This window comes from Tachyglossus aculeatus, chromosome X1 (assembly GCF_015852505.1).
Source record: "Tachyglossus aculeatus isolate mTacAcu1 chromosome X1, mTacAcu1.pri, whole genome shotgun sequence".
NCBI classification, from domain to species: Eukaryota; Metazoa; Chordata; class Mammalia; order Monotremata; family Tachyglossidae; genus Tachyglossus; species Tachyglossus aculeatus.
In genome coordinates, this window is record NC_052101.1 from 82,711,949 (window position 1) to 82,728,182 (window position 16,234).

At 40.7% G+C, this 16,234-nt stretch overlaps 1 protein-coding gene across 1 annotated transcript in view; it reads left to right on the plus strand.

Annotated features, from left to right (window-relative positions):
* Positions 1-16,234, plus strand: part of NUP210 (nucleoporin 210) — a 154,105-nt gene that overhangs the window by 39,145 nt on the left and 98,726 nt on the right. Inside the window, exons 4-8 of the mRNA XM_038740819.1 lie at positions 8,577-8,673; positions 10,333-10,483; positions 12,716-12,848; positions 13,765-13,932; positions 15,398-15,466. Of these exons, the coding sequence (XP_038596747.1) occupies positions 8,577-8,673; positions 10,333-10,483; positions 12,716-12,848; positions 13,765-13,932; positions 15,398-15,466 (618 nt within the window). The remainder of the gene's footprint in view (positions 1-8,576; positions 8,674-10,332; positions 10,484-12,715; positions 12,849-13,764; positions 13,933-15,397; positions 15,467-16,234) is intronic.

The window sequence follows — 16,234 nt, forward strand, 5'->3', positions numbered from 1 at the left end:
TGGAGGAGATCAAAGAAAATATTTGAGCAGAGAAAGTGTAGACAGTGGCTGTAAGCAATTCTCTCAAGTAGTTTGGAGAGAAATAAGAGCGAGAGGGGGTCATAACTGGAAGGAAAGGGGAGGGGTTTTTTAGGACAAGATGAAGCATGAATTGAAAAATGATCCAAGTTCTTCAGGAAGAAAATCAGTCTTTCTTGGATCCACCCATCTGAGATGAAGTACCTGTCCCAGATAATTCAGGAAAAATTGGAGTTGGACCTGAATTACCTATTTGATTATCATTTTACATTGGCTGTGGAGAACTGGCTTCTAGGAGCTCATTACATGTTGATTGAAGGTGATGATGACTGTTCCTCAAAGTGAAATGGAAAGTTGGGCATATATCTGGTGAATTCAATCTTTATAGACAACCACTGGATGCAAAGCAACACTTAACCCTCAAATGCAGGGTTGTGTGAGGCCTGAATTATGTGGATAACTGCCTGCAATTTTCCCCTCTTCTTTCCCTGGTTAGATATGATTGAATACACTTTCCTCAGTTTTTCCAGATGAGTTTATTTTTTTTCTTGATCCTTTCTTGGACAGCTCAGATGAGACGTGCTCTTCACTGTCTCTAGAGTTCTCCTCTTATGCTATAATAAATCATTTAGTGGTATTTATTGAGTGCTTACTATGTGCAGAGCACTGTACTAAGAGTTTGGGAAATTATACTCTGAGTTGGTAGACAATCCCTGCCCACAAGGAACTTAGTCTAACCCCACTGTAGTACATCTGAGGCTGAGAAATTGTGTGAAAATGGGAAATGGAAACCAGAAACTGATGCAAAAGAAGAGAAAGTAAGCTGGAAAATTCTTGGATTCAGATCAAGTGGCTTGCTATGATTTTAAGCCATTGCCCCTGTTTGGAATTTAGGTTGCTTAATTTTCTGCTAAGATCAGTCCTTCTAGACCAACTCTGTTATAATAATAATAATAATAATAATAATAATGATGGCATTTCTTAAGTGCTTACTGTGTGCAAAGCAGTGTTCTAAGTGCTGGGGGGATACAAGGTGATCAGGTTGTCCCACGTGGGGCTCACAGTCTTAATCCCCATTTTACAGATGCAGTAACTGAGGCTCAGAGAAGTTAAGTGACTTGCCCAAAGTCACGCAGCTGACAAGTGGTGGAGCCGGGATTAGAACCCATGACCTCTGATTCCCAAGCCCGTGCTCTTTCCACTGAGCCATGCTGCCCATATACATATAATTGTCTTTCTTCCTCAAAGAATTTATTGCTGATGTGGTTGCATGGCTCAGTGGAAAGAGCACGGGCTTGGGAGTCAGAGGTCATTGGTTCAAATCCTGGCTCTACCAATTGTCAGCTGTGTAACTTATATAACTTATATTACTCTATTTATTATATTACTCTATTTTATTTGTACATATTTATTCTATTTATTTTATTTTGTTAATATGTTTTGTTCTCTGTCTCCCCCTTTTAGACTGTGAGCCCACTGTTGGGTAGGGACTGTCTCTATATGTTGCCAACTTGTACTTCCCAAGCGCTTAGTACAGTGCTCTGTGCACAGTAAGTGCTCAATAAATACGATTGAATGAATGAATGAATGACTTTGGGCAAGTCACTCAACTTCTCTGGGCCTCAGTTCCCTCATCTGTAAAATGCGGATTAAGACTGTGAGCCCCATATGGGACAATCTGATCACCTTGTATCCACCCCAGCACTTAGAACAGTGCTTTGCACATAGTAAGCACTTAACAAATGCCATTATTATTATTATTATTATTATATATAGGGGTGACTAAAAAGTCAGATGTGTGACCAACAGTTACCACCAGCCACTCCATGTATGCTTGAATTCTTTCCTGTGATTTAATGTTGGAGGGCCTGAGAGAAGAGTTTGTTGTTGAATACCTGTACTCAAAGAAAGCTTTCCCCTCTGTGCTATGACTCCACCCCTTCCCATCTTAATGGCTGCGGGTCTTTTAGAGCCCTCTGCAACTGTCTTTTTTTTCCCCATCATCTAAAGCCTTGGTTATTGTTTTGAAAACTGTGCTTCAGTGGATACAGTGGGGGGCTGGCAGGGGGGTGTGGAATCAGCAGCTGGACTGTACTGATCTAAGTGGCCTTAGCCCAGTATTCCCAAAGCTTGACAGTAGAGTAATTCTCTCATTGAATGGATAATATCAAAGTTGCCTGCATCTTCATTTCTGTAGTTTTGCAGCACCTAGGCTTTAGCTATGAGGTTTTCTAATTGGTGTTGGGTATTAAGCTTTTAGTAGGTTTGCTATAAAGACTTGAACACTTTCTTTCCCAAATAGATATGCAATTACAGTAGGGCTGGATAAGGAGTCTGACGGGACTGATGCCTTCCTCTCTGTTCTAAACACAGCCCTGAGGAAACACAATTTAATATTGTGGTTTACTTTTAAAATCAGCTTCAGTTGCTGGGAAACCTTACCAGCTACCACAGTTGACAATCAAAAATATCATGTTGACTGTTCCCTAGGGGGCAGAGGAAGAGACAGATAAGGTGTGTAGTTTATTGGGAAGAGGGAAGGATGCTTTTCCTCCCTTCCCTATCTTTCCTCTTCCTCGGGTTCTCTCCCTTCTTTCCTTCTGCCTCTCCCTACACTCTCTCACCCCTTCCACCACCTGCACCCACCGTCATTCAGAGAGCCAGAGAGGGAAAAGAGCAGGGGGAAAAGCCAGCATGAAAAGTGGATAAGTACCTAAATTATGGCCCAACATATATGTCAATCATGTCCATACTTCCTTTAGTGATTTGTTTCAGCATGTGCTGGGAAAATATTTCAAGACATTTCAGAATAAGTTTATGGGGAAAAAGGCCCCATCCAAGCCACCATTTTCCTATGGATTTCCGAGGCATCAACAACATGAGTGGTATCGATCAACAACCCTTCTTGGGCACATTTATGCCTAAGATTTGTTCACATTAAAACGACTTTGACAGGGAAACACATCAAGCATAAAAATGGACTATTTTTAAATGTCTAAATTTCTCTTCTGTGGAAGAGTTCAAGGGCCACAATTTGCATTCTGGACTAAAACATCTTGCAAAAATATATTTGTCTTCCCATTGTAACCTTGTTGTACATGTAACAGAGAATCACAGTGCAAGAGAAAGATGCTTTTTCAACTGAAGTGCAATTATAACCCTGGTGCTGTGTTTCTTGACAAAATGGGGGCTGAATTGGAAGGTCATATTCTGGAGCCATTTCCAGAATTCAATGTGAAAGGATCTGTTACTTTTTCAGATTTTTAAGTAAACTGTTTCATTTTCATCTCAAAGTTTAACTTGGACAGGATCATAATTCCAGTCTTGCCTTTATTTTACTGAAGTGGTAATAAAGGTGGTATTTGTTAAGCGCTTACTAGATGCCAAGCACTGTTCTAAGTGCTGGACTGTTTTTTGGTGGGAAGAAGAGGATAGGCAAATCATCCTGAACCATATAGGAGAAATGTTTTTCTTTTAAGTAATAATAATATAATAATAATAAATGGTATTTGGTAAGCGCTTACTATGTGCCAAGTACCGTGCTAAACGCTGGGGTAGATATAAGGTAATCAGGTTGTCCCATGTGGGAGTCACAGTCATAATCCCCATTTTCCAGATGAGGTAACTGAGGCCCAGAGAAGTTGTGACTTGCCCCAGGTCACAGAGGAGACAAGTGGCAGAGCCAGGATTAGAACCCACATCCTCTGACTCCCAAGCCCGGACTCTTGCCACTAAGTTATGCTGCTTCTCTAGTAGTAAAGCCTTGGTTCCACCTGTTGTACTTCCACTCAGGGAATACATAATAATAGTATGGTATTAAGTTCTTTCTAGGTGCCATGCTCTGTGCTAAGCACTGGGGTTGATTGATACAAGGTAATCAGATTGTACACAGTCCCTATCCCAATTGGCATTCATGGTCTAAGAAGTAGGGAGAGCAGGTGTCATGTCTCCATTTTGCAGATGAAGAAACTGGCATGGAGAAGCTAAGTGAATTTTCCTAAAGTCACACAGCAGGCCAGTGGCAGAGGTTAACTGGAGTCCAGGTTTCCTGATGTCCAACACTGTGATCTTTCCAGTACCCCATGCTGCCTAAGTTTTCTTATTTCCTGTTAGAACTATAAGCAATCCACACAAGGAAGGAAATTAATGTTGAATATTGTATCTCCATTTATTGTGAAGTTTTTTGGAGCAGTGTGGCCTAGTGGTTATAGCACAGGCCCGGGAGTCAGAAGGACCTGGGTTCTAATCCAAGCTCTGCCACTTGTCTACTGTGTGACCTTGGACAAGTCATCTAACTTCTTTGGGTCTCAGTTATCTGTGTGAGTCCCATGTGGGACATGGACTGTGTCCAACCTGATTAGCTTGTATCTACCTGAGTGCTTAGTACAGTGCCTGGCACATATTAAGTTCATATCAAATACCATTGAAAACAATAAAGCACATTTTCCCACTTATGCACGGAATGTACAATTCTGTTAATTGAGCTTGATAATTGATTTGATTTTGTGTTCCTTGGTCCTGGGTGGTTTTAGAAGGTGGGTAGACTTGCCTTTTGAAGGTGACATTGATCACTCTTTTTATAGCACCCTTCCCCCCAATAAATTCTCTACTTATTTCCATTCATTAATAAAACAGTGTTTCTAAATGAATAACACATTTTTCTTAAACCATTGTGACAGCGGTTATTTGTGTTGCTTTTAAAAAAGAAAAAACAGATAATGAGAGTTGTCATATTTCCAGCTCCATGGTCAATTATTTTTTCTTTAAAGAGAATCAATTGCACCTCTTTGTCATGAATTGATCTTTTTTTTTTAATGACATTTGTGAAGCACTTACTATAGGCACTGTATTAAGCTCTGGGGTGGATACAAGATAATCAGGTTGAACACAGTCCATGTCCTGTATGTGGCTCACAATCTTTAATCCCCATTTTACAGTTGAGGTAAGTGAGGCCCAGATAAGTAAAGTGACTTGCCCAGGGTCCCACAGAAAATGGCGGAGCCGGGATTAGGCCCTGGGTCCTCTGACTCCCAGGCTCTGACTCCCAGGCCTGTGCTCTGTCCACTAGTCCATGCTGCTTGATTTGCAACTGCTTTCTGCAAATCAATGTATGTTGAGTGAAAAGTGAAACTCTTACTCTATTTTTAGAACTGGCAGAGAAAGTACTTATGTTTTATCATTCAAATATATATTTATATGTATTCCTGTATATGTATATATGTGTATGTTTGAAGTCATCTTTAATTTTGCACAATCAATCAATCAATCAATCGTATTTATTGAGCGCTTACTGTGTGCAGAGCACTGTACTAAGCGCTTGGGAAGTACAAGTTGGCAACATATAGAGACAGTCCCTACCCAACAGTGGGCTCACAATAGACTTACAATAGAAACCTAGGGGAAGCAATTTCAATGAGGGGTTAATACATATGAGAGCCCCATTTTTGAATAAGATTTGCTGGTAGTATGACTTCTGATGTGCCCTGAAAAATAATTTCTTGTCATAATTCCCCATTTTTAAAGACCCTATTACCGATTGACATGAGAATCTTTGCATAGTCCACCAAAAATAATGAGGCTTTAATGTTGAAGCTTAGCTGATTATTAAATGATATAATCTGGTAATAAGGAGAAACCAGCCTTATCTTTACACAGAGCATGCCACAGAGTTTAATGTTGATTTGGCTCCACTGTCATGGAGCAGGGTAAGTGAGTTTAGGATAGGAAGGTAATCTCCCCTTAAGTAAAATGACATTTGAAACTCCCATATAAACCTGATCTTTGCACTATTGATCAGAGTGGGCTAGTTTGAGATTTACATATGGATTAAGAGTTTAAATGGGTATTTGTAAGGACTGAGGTACTTTCAATTTTCTGCAGTGGCAGAATTAAATATGATATGACACGGACATTTATTACCATTAATTACAACAGCCCTGTGGCCTTTGACTACTGAAGAAACAAATTTGGCAGCCCTACAAAAAAATGTAACCAGAATAGTGAGTGTGTGCTATAATGGATTGAGTACTGTACTGGGAGCCAAGATGTAGTTCTGTGACCGTCATTGCGGAAGTCCATTATCCTTTACAGTGAGGGGAAAGATACTGACCAAACACCCTTAGCTTCTTAGGGATGTTAAGAAATTGAATAAAGTAACCTCAAGGAAAATGCTTGGTGCTCTTAGGAAATAGGCCCCAAGGTATTATCATTATTGTCACTGTTTTTGTGGTTGAGTGCTGCCATTTCCATGAAGTAAGCACTCTTCCGGCCTGATTTGTTTTCCCTGTTTCATTAACATCATTCAGCTGAAATAGGCAAGGAAGGAACAAAAGCCATCCTAAAGCCTCCATTGTCTGCTACATTGGGCAGCTGAAATTATAATTTGAAAAATGCCTTTCAAGTATTTTGAATTATGTTTTATCTCTGTTTGCTAAGTTACTCTGATTTAAAGCAGCAGGGTGTAGTGGATTGGGCCTGGCAGTTGGATGGTCATGGGTTCTAATCCCGACTCTACCACTTGTCTGCTGTGTGGCCTTGGACAAGCCACTTCACTTCTCTGTGCCTCAATTACCTCATCTGTAAAATGGAGATGAAATCTTAGAGCCCTGTGCGGGACAAGGGATTGTGTCCAACTCGATTTGCTTGTATCCACCCCAGTGCTTAGTACAGCTGCTGGCACATAGTAAGCCCTTAATAAATACGATTATTGTTTAAAGACCCTGTAAGGAATCATCAAAAGTTGAACGCCAGAACACTTTTATTGCCATTTGTAACCATATTCATGAATACAATGCCCCTGGCTCTGTTAAGTGTCTGCTTTAAGGAAGAAGCCAGTTTGACCTAGTTGTACTGTGTTAAGGCAACCCCATAAGTTGCACAGGTTCTTGGAAACTTTGTTCACAGAGCCAAAAGTGAAGTGTTGAGTTGAACAATTATCTGATGATCAATGTAGGCGAATCCAACTGGCTCCTTTCAGTTCCCCAAAACATTTTTACCTCAATTTGGGACAAGCAGCCTGAATTAATTTGGATAGTAGCTTCCATTTCTTCACTTTTTTCTGTTAGGCATAGTGTATGGACCAGGTGATCTGTTACTCTCCCAAAGCCTTTAGTCAAAAAGTATTTTTGTAAGTGCTTCCGGCCAGTCTCAACTATGGCCTTAAGTAATAGCAGTGCAAATTTTACCTCCATATGCCTGCTTATCCTATCAAGGTAGGGCAATCTTTATATGAAATCACACTGGTAGCCTTGCTTTAGCTACCTAATATATTAATGCAGCAAGAATGTTGGTCAGAAATTCTTGCACATGAGAGAACTTCAAGCCAGTCAACATCTATTCTGCCAGGGACTGGGGAAGAGCTTGATCAGGAGAGGTCCAGGAGAGGTGAGGCAAAGGGGCTGGGAGAAGTCTGCCTGAGGGGCTCCAGGTCTCTCACTGGGTCGGAAGGCTGGCAGAAGCCTAATACTGGACTATTTCATTGAGACTTCAGAGCCTGGAAAGTATTACTTAGTATTGACCCAAGCTTGAAAGAGCCACTTCTGGCATCATCTCTGATCGAAATGAAAATGATTTTACTCAGCTTGTTGATCAATAAATCATCCCATCAGGAGCTCTGATGCTCTGCAGAGCTGCAAAATTACATCTAGTCTAGGTCCACCCAACTTCCTTCACCTGTGGTGAGCCCATATTAGGGGTTTAATGACTGCTCTTGGATTGGGAAATATGCATTTTTTTATTTCTTTCTCAAAACAGATAGGAAATGGGAAAGTTGAACTGAGACTTTCCAGGTCCTGTTTTTCCAGTACTACCCCGGCACGTCCCCCACCCACACGCACACCCAGGATGTGGACGGGAACCCTAATGCATGTTGTAGGCAATGGTTAGAGAATAATGGTTTAAAATGTATTTCTATCTTCTTTGGGGTTTGTAAATTGGGGATTAGATTTGAACCTCAGGAAGCAAATCAAATTTGAAGTCATTTCAACATTTCTTTGTCTGGGAGGTGATATTTTGAGAACACTGGGCGTTCCCCTCCAGATTTTCTATGTCCAACCTGAAGAAGAAATGAGCAGTCTTGAGGGTGAATTTGACTTGATCATTTCCAGATGTTAGCTTTGGAAAAGGCCTTGTTAAATTTCCATCTTCTCCAGAATTTCTCCTCCCTTCCTATCCCTCATCCCCATCAGTTACTGTGGATATCTGTTGAGAATTGGATGAAGCATGATGTGCTCTCTCTCCTGATTCTGCTCAGTGTCTTTTGAGGCTTCTGGTACTTGCCCTTTATTCTAGTTCCTTGTTCTGTGAGGCAAAGGCAAAAATAACTAGGAATGTAGTGGCAATGCTTCAAGTCTTTTGAGGTGACCTTGATTCCTAATGATTTTGATCGAAGAAGGTAGTGTGCCCGACATAAACCATGACCTGCCTGAAAGTGCTTGCTATGGAGTGACTATGTTGCTTGAGATTGTGCCTTATACAAGGTCTCTGGCCTTTGATATGTACCCAGGTTTCTTGGCTAATATGGTTTCTAATGTATCTTTGTCTTTTTTTTTTTTTTTTAGGAAACACATTCAGTACCTTGGCAGGATTGGTTTTTGACTGGACAGTAGTAAAGGATACAGAAGCCAATGGTTTCTCTGACTCCCACAATACATTGCGGTATGGGTCATCATCATTAGCAGCAGCAATTTTTATTGAACCTTTGTATGTGCAAGACACTGAACCAAGTGCTTAGGGACTTTGCAGAAGTAATAGGAACAGGATCCTGTCAAGTTTGCAGTCAAACTGGGGAAGATGATCAAATAAATAATATACAGTGTACATAAGGTAATATGTGAGTGCTGAGGTAGCTGGTAGATATATTGTGATTAGGGAGTGTTAATAAGGGTGGTGATCACGTTTCCCTTTAAAGAAAAATAAAGTATATAGCTAGGGATGGGAGGTAGAGCACCACTTTAAATTTAAAAAGCATGAGTAATTCCAGAACCAAGTGTAAAATTTTTGCTGCCAACTCTATTCATTCCTAATAAGTTTTGAGTCTCAGTTAATGGAGCTGTGCATCAATTTGGTATTTCCACACACTGTCAGAGAGGGAGACCAGTAAGGAAGCTGATGCGGTAGTCTAGCCTGAAGGTAACATACGCTCGAATCAGGATTGGTAGCTGTAGGTGGGTAGGGAAAACATCTTGGAGGAAAAAGGCATGGGATTTAGAGGCAGCTTGAATATGGGAAGTAAAAAGACAGAAAGGAATCAAAGCTGACCCTAAAAGCTCCTAAAAATCAAAGCTTCTGAGACTGGCATGAGGATGTTGGACATTGGCTTTAAATGGAGAACCAGCCTTTTAATCCACCCTTGACAATTATTATTTTTTTAATGTATAAGGTATTTCTCAAAAAGAGCTCAATTGGCTTTGCCTGTTAAATAGTCCCCTTACCTGCCTCCTCTCCCTTTGTCATTCCCCAATCTCGTGCATAAGCGTTCCAGTGGCACTCCTCGCCCACAGGTGATTTGTAAATCTATAATTCACTTCCAACCGCATTTGCGACATTAGCCGTCTTTGCAGGCTACTTGCAGTGCTGGGTTTGGGATTATTTTCATGACTTGATGATAATGCTGGACATGACTGATTGTTTCATGCTGTATTTTTCTTTGTTTTCAAAAGAAAAAAGAGACTCTATCCTTTACTTGTCCCTTTGAAAGCCCAGCCCCAAACCCAGAGAACCTATTGGTAATAGGGAGGTGATATGAGTGTGGTCTTTTTGCTCACCCCAGCTCATTCGGCATCCGTCATAGCTCGAAAGCTGTCAAATCTGTATTTCATTGACATTCTCTTCCTGCCACTCTTTCTTCTCTGGTCAAGGGGCAGTTCCCTTGTTTAGTGTGATTGTCACCTTGGAAACTCCTTCTTGACTTGTTTTGGAATTTCTGGTATGGTGATGAACACCTTCCAAACCACTGTAGCTGTCTTTCTAGCAAGTTTCATACCTTCCCCAATCAGAATGATACACACACAGAAAGCGAAGATGAATTCAGAGTGATTAAAAACTCAAACAACAGCTTTTTTAGTTTTTCAGTAAGATCAATGTACAATGGCTGACAAAGCCGGATGATGAAAGAAATCCCAAGAGACAGAGTTTATCATAGAATAAAACATGCCCTATTTTACAAATGCTGCAGTTATTGATCTTTTTTTGAACCTTTCTGTCATTCCTAATTGTGCATGCAGGTACTAGAAATGCAATTTAAAAGCAAAAGCTAAAATTATCTAGAAGTCTGCAGGCGTACTATTCATTTAAAATATTTTATTCATTTTCCAGCATACTCAAGTTTCTAGAGTCTACTTACATACCTCCTGCCTACATATCAGAGATGGAAAAAGTTGCCAAGCAAGGAGATACCATTTTAGTGTCTGGGATGAAGACAGGGAGTTCCAAATTAAAAGCACGGATACAGGAAGTAGTCTACAAGGTAATAATTTGTTGTCATGATTTGCAAGTTCGGGATTATTGTGATGTAGGATAATGATACTTGGGGAAGCAGTGTGGCCTAGTGGAAAGAACATGGGCCTAGGAATTAGAGGAGCTTGGTTCTAATCCCACCTTTGCCACTTGTCTGCTGTGTGACCTTGGGGAAGTCACTTCACTTGTGCCTCAGGTTCCTCATTCTTAAAATGGAGATTAAATCCTCCTCCCTCCTACTCAGAGCCAAATGTGTATCCAACCTGTCTATCTTGTGTCTACCCCAGCGCATAATACAGTGTTTAGCACATAGTAAGCACTTAGTGAGTACCATAATTCTTAAATGTGCCTAACAGAGTCATAATACAAAAAAAACTCCAAAAACATTTTGAGGGGAAAAAAGAAAATCCTGAAGTCTCTTGCAAAAGATCAAAGGTGTATTTCAGCCAAATGGAATGAGCACAAGCTTTTAAAATGTGATCTAGTAAATGTCCAACCCAAAGAAAGATGAAGAAAAGAAAACTTCTTGCAGTGGCAACTTGGGAGTTTTCCGGTACTGGCCCCTTCTAAAAAAAAAAAAAAAAAAAGGGGCCATTTTCCTCCTTCTTGAAGGCTGAGTGGGATACCTGACAAGTGCCAGGCCAATAGCCAGAACATTTCTCCTCAGCTGCTTGTCACAGTGTCTGGGGAGAAGCAGATGCAGTCATGTGTTTTGGGCTGCTTAGAGAAGTGCCTGAGCTCCCCAGCCCAAGTGCTTCTTGCCTTTGAAGATTTGCGCTTGGCCTTTCACTTTCTTTCTAGTGACAAATCAACTCCCAGATTGATTTGACCTAAGAAACCCATTCTGTGGGATTGACTGCCTTCTCGTGTGCTATGTCACACCAACCCTCTTGTAATAATTAATTCCAACTCATTAGATTCTCATCTCAAAGGGTGCTGAGATCAAAGTGTCAAAATGTAAGTGTGTTGAACTACTACACTGGCACTCATCCAAGCTCTCATGGATTTATGCTGTTCATTTCTTTGTAACGTGTGGCAGGTATATTTCCATTTTAACCTTAGTAATGAAATCGTCCTTTCCGTTAACATGCTCTGCTTCTCAAGTTCCTCAAGATTTAGCTGTAGGTTTTCTATTTCAGTTCATGTTCTTTAATATCCTAACTTGAATGAAGCCAGCTTTAAGAAGAACTTGTTGGCCTTTTTCTTCTGGTGGAAGTTTTAGTGAGCACAGAAACATCCAAAAGGTCCATACTTCACGCCGCTGCCCAGATTGTCTTTGTCCAGAAACGCTCTGGGCGTGTTACTCCCCTCCTCAAAAATCTCCAGTGGCTACCAATCAACCTATGCATCAGGCAGAAACTCCTCACCCTCGGCTTCAAGGCTCTCCATCACCTCGCCCCCTCCTACCTCACCTCCCTTCTCTCCTTCTACAGCCCAGCCCACACCCTCCGTTCCTCTGCCACTAATCTCCTCACCATGCCTCGTTCTCGCCTGTCCCACTGTCGACCCACGGACCATGTCATCCCCCTGGCCTGGAATGCCCTCCCTCTGCCCATCCGCCAAGCTAGCTCTCTTCCTCCCTTCAAGGCCCTACTGAGAGCTCACCTCCTCCAGGAGGCCTTCCCAGACTGAGCCCCCTACTTCCTCTCCCCCTCGTCCCCCTCTCCATCCCCCCCGTCTTACCTCCTTCCCTTCCCCACAGCACCTGTATATATGTATATATGTTTGTACATATTTATTACTCTATTTTACTTGTACATATCTATTCTATTTATTTTATTTTGTTAATATGTTTGGTTTTGTTCTCTGTCTCCCCCTTCTAGACTGTGAGCCCACTGTTGGGTAGGGACTGTCTCTATATGTTGCCAACTTGTACTTCCCAAGTGCTTAGTACAGTGCTCTGCACACAGTAAGCACTCAATAAATACGATTGAATGAATAAGAAGAAGAAAAGAAGAAAATCCAAGGCCCTGGATAATCTTTCCTTAAAGCAATCAAGACATTATTGTGTCTGATACAGTGTCTGAAAACAGCTTATTGTAGGTATTACCTAGGCAGTAAGCATTTATCCGATACTGAAGATTTCAAGTATTTATTTTTTTAGTTATTTGAGATGTATAAGACACTACAATGAGGGAATATAAAATCAGGTTGCTTTTTCCTCTCCTTTACCTCCAACCCACTCAAAAACCCAGAGGGAATGATTTGTAAAGATGCCTTTTCTCCCATTCTTTATTCAAAGAACGTTCAGCCTGCAGAAGTCAGGTTGCTTATTTTGGAGAATATTCTTCTGAATCCAGCTTATGATATATACTTGTTGGTGGGAACGTCCATTTGCTACAAGGTGCAGAAGATAAGACAAGGCAAAATTACAGGTGGGTCCTGGGGGTAATACTAACATTACCAAGGATTTGCTCTCTACTCTCTGGGTATTTTAGTGAAGAGAAGTGAAAAAAGGTATAGCACATGAACACATTACTCCCTTGGTTTGGGCAGAATTTCTGTGTCTGAAATGCTACCGATTTCTGGGTTCGTTGTTTTGCTCAATGAGAATGACAGCAGATTAATATGGATTCTCATTTCCTTAGAACTCAATGATAATGTAGTAAAATCTGAAATTCCAAAGTATTATTCAAACACCTTTGTCTTCACTGATGGCTGAGTTGAAGAAACCGGAGCTTTAGTTTTATTGGGCGGGAAAAAATCACATTTTCCCCCTGAAAATATCAGGTCCTTAGCCAGTAGTTGTGGTTTCAGAATTGCATGGAGAGAGAAAAGCTTTGTAGATAAAGCACCATTTAAGAGGGGAGGTAGGTTAAATTCCTTGTAATTGCAGGCCTGGACACAAGAAGCTGGTAAGAGCCATTGTTGAGAGTCTTTTTAGAAACCAGGCAAGGCACAGTTTATTAACTTTGACCTACTGCTGCACTCTAGCTTTTCTCTAGATGCAGCAGAGATTTCAATTGTTGCCATAAAAATTCCCTTTTGCAGAAAGCAGAAACTGCCCTAATGTTAGCTTTCTGTAAGTAGTTGAGCAATTTTCATTGAATCCTAAAATTGATTTAAAAGAAGTGGGAAAAATATCTTCTGACAGTCAAGGTAACCTCATTTGCTTATTTTGAAAAATCACAGAGCATCAACTTTTTCTATGTTGGAAAGAAGCTAGAAAAAAGCAATTAAAAATAAAACTAAAATTAATCAACCATAATTGACATTATATTGGCGTTCTGAAAAATGTCATGTTTTTGTCTCACATTGTCTTCCCTCTTTCTTTTTATTTTTAATGTACAGAATTAATGATGCCTTCTGATCAGTATGAACTGCAGCTTCAGAACAACATACCTGGCCCTGAGGGAGATCAGGCTCGACCAGTTGCCAAGCTGGTTCAAGCAACATCAACAGTTACTGCATTGCAGCAGGGACAAACTAACCTAGTGCTTGGGCACAAAAATATCCTCTGTGTGTGTGTGTGTGTGTGTGTGTGTGTGCGCGCGCGCGCGCGTGCGTGGCAGCCCACAAAAAACACTAGCTTCTTCATATTCTTCAGGAGAAATATTTTTCTCCTCTGAACCACTTGCAGGGATAAAAATATCCCTTTTTCCCAGTCTGCCCCCCCACCCCCACCAGTGGTCTGAAAAATCAGAAAGAGCCAAAATAACACTGTTGAGCTCAATTACACACCTCTCCAGATGACTCACTGGAATAATAGAAATGAGAGATGGGGCATAGACTTGGAATCATTCCCTCCAGAAAATTATCAAGTGCTTGGAAGGCTCACCTAGAAGATTAGTTTTACTCTGGCAAATGAAGTGAATTTTTATGAGAAATTAGCAAACGAATTATGAAGCATTCAGTTACTTTCTACACTTGCTTGGAGGATTACTTGCCAACATGTTGAATCTATTTAATACACTTCACTCCTCTGTGCTAAAATGAAAGCAGGTTGAGTCTGGTAATTTCATTCTTGTTATTTTGTTTGGCCTTTATACATGATTATATCTATCTATATATATATGTAGATATATATATATATATATATAGATATAATCATGTATAAATATATGTAGATATATATGTATATATATAGATCTATATATGTAGATATATATATATATATAGATATAATCATGTATAAAGGCCAAACAAAATAACAAGAATGAAATTACCAGACTCAACCTGCTTTTATTTTATTTTTATATATATACACACACGGGGGTGCATGTGTGTGTTCATGTTAAAAGCTGATTTGCTTTCAGCGATGACACTGATAGTAAGATCCTGACTGAAAGATAGTAAGATAGTAAGTCTGACTGTAAAGACCAATGTGTGGCTGGCACTCCCTCCACATTGTTTGCCCCTAAGTGTAGATTCTAGCTGCACTAATGGGATTGTAGCACACAGGGCCTATCTCTGTTTTTGCACCCTGCCTCGTGGTATTAATTACTGGCTGTCGAGCTGATGAGTCTGCTGCATTGGTCTCTCTACAGTTCACTGCTAGGTGTTGTTATTTGAATCTGTTTCACTCTATTTTTCCAATCCTCTGTTGTGCCTTTTTTCAGTTCACCATACAACAGAAGCTCTTGCTATCATGAGTTCTGGTTATTTACATAGCACTGGGTTAGATACAGGGTAATCAGGTCCCTTTCCCACACAGGGGAGCAGAAATCTCCTGCCCATTTTAGAGGTGACTCAAAGGAGATTTTGCCCTGATCTCCTGCCTCCCAATTCCATGCTATTTCCCATTCTCCTCACATGTCTCAGCTAGTGGAGCTGTGCTGCTAGAAGCATTGCTTCAGTGTTGGTGAGCTGACAGAGTTCTAGGCCCCAACAGCCAACAACAAGCATTATTATTGCTGTTAATTCTTTCCCTTCCAACAAGGATATTTTTTTTCTTTGGAATTTTGTCCCTTAACTAAGATCTCAGGTATTCGTATGCAGGGTGCTTCCAGATTACCCAACGGCACAATTTATGTTGTGGAACCTGGATATTTGGGTGAGTGCAGGACTAATGAGCTTCTGGGTATTGCTGACTATTGAATAATTGCTGAATTTTGTTTTAAATGTATTTAAAGCTGGAAAAACTATCATCTGGAAAGCCAACTCTCTTGGTTGGGGTGTCATGGTTTAGTTCAGATCATACACCTTGATCTTCCTCTGGCTCCCCACTTTTTGGACATTTCACTGTGCAGATTCATGTAGAGGAAGGGCAATACAAATCAAAACTTCCTGGCTGGAGCATTTTACCTCTGGGGAGTTTCAAGATCCTTTAAAAATTTTAGGAAAACACTGTTCAGGATCCTTTTTCTGATGAAGGGGTAAGAGAAAGGGTGGGAAGCTGGAGTAACAGTGAAGGTGGGAAGGCAAATTGTGGGGAGTGGAAGGCAAAGGAAAAGGGGTGTAGGAGGGTAAGGAGGGAGGAGGGTCCCCATGGACCCACCTTAAAACATTTGGGTCATGAAAACTAAAGTTTCAATAGTACCTTTTTCTGTGATCTTATTAAAAAGACTTAAATGTTTTGAATTATTTCAATGATAAATACTACCATTATGCTGTGGTCAACATTATGATCTACATGTTTTGTTGTCTGTCTCCCCCTTCTAGACTGTGAGCCCGTTGTTGGGTAGGGACCGTCTCTATATGTTGCCGACTAGTACTTCCCAAGCGCTTAGTACAGTGCTCTGCACACAGTAAGCGCTCAATAAATATGACTGAATGAATAAATGAATTACGATAACCTTGTCTGCCCAAGGTTTAAGAATAT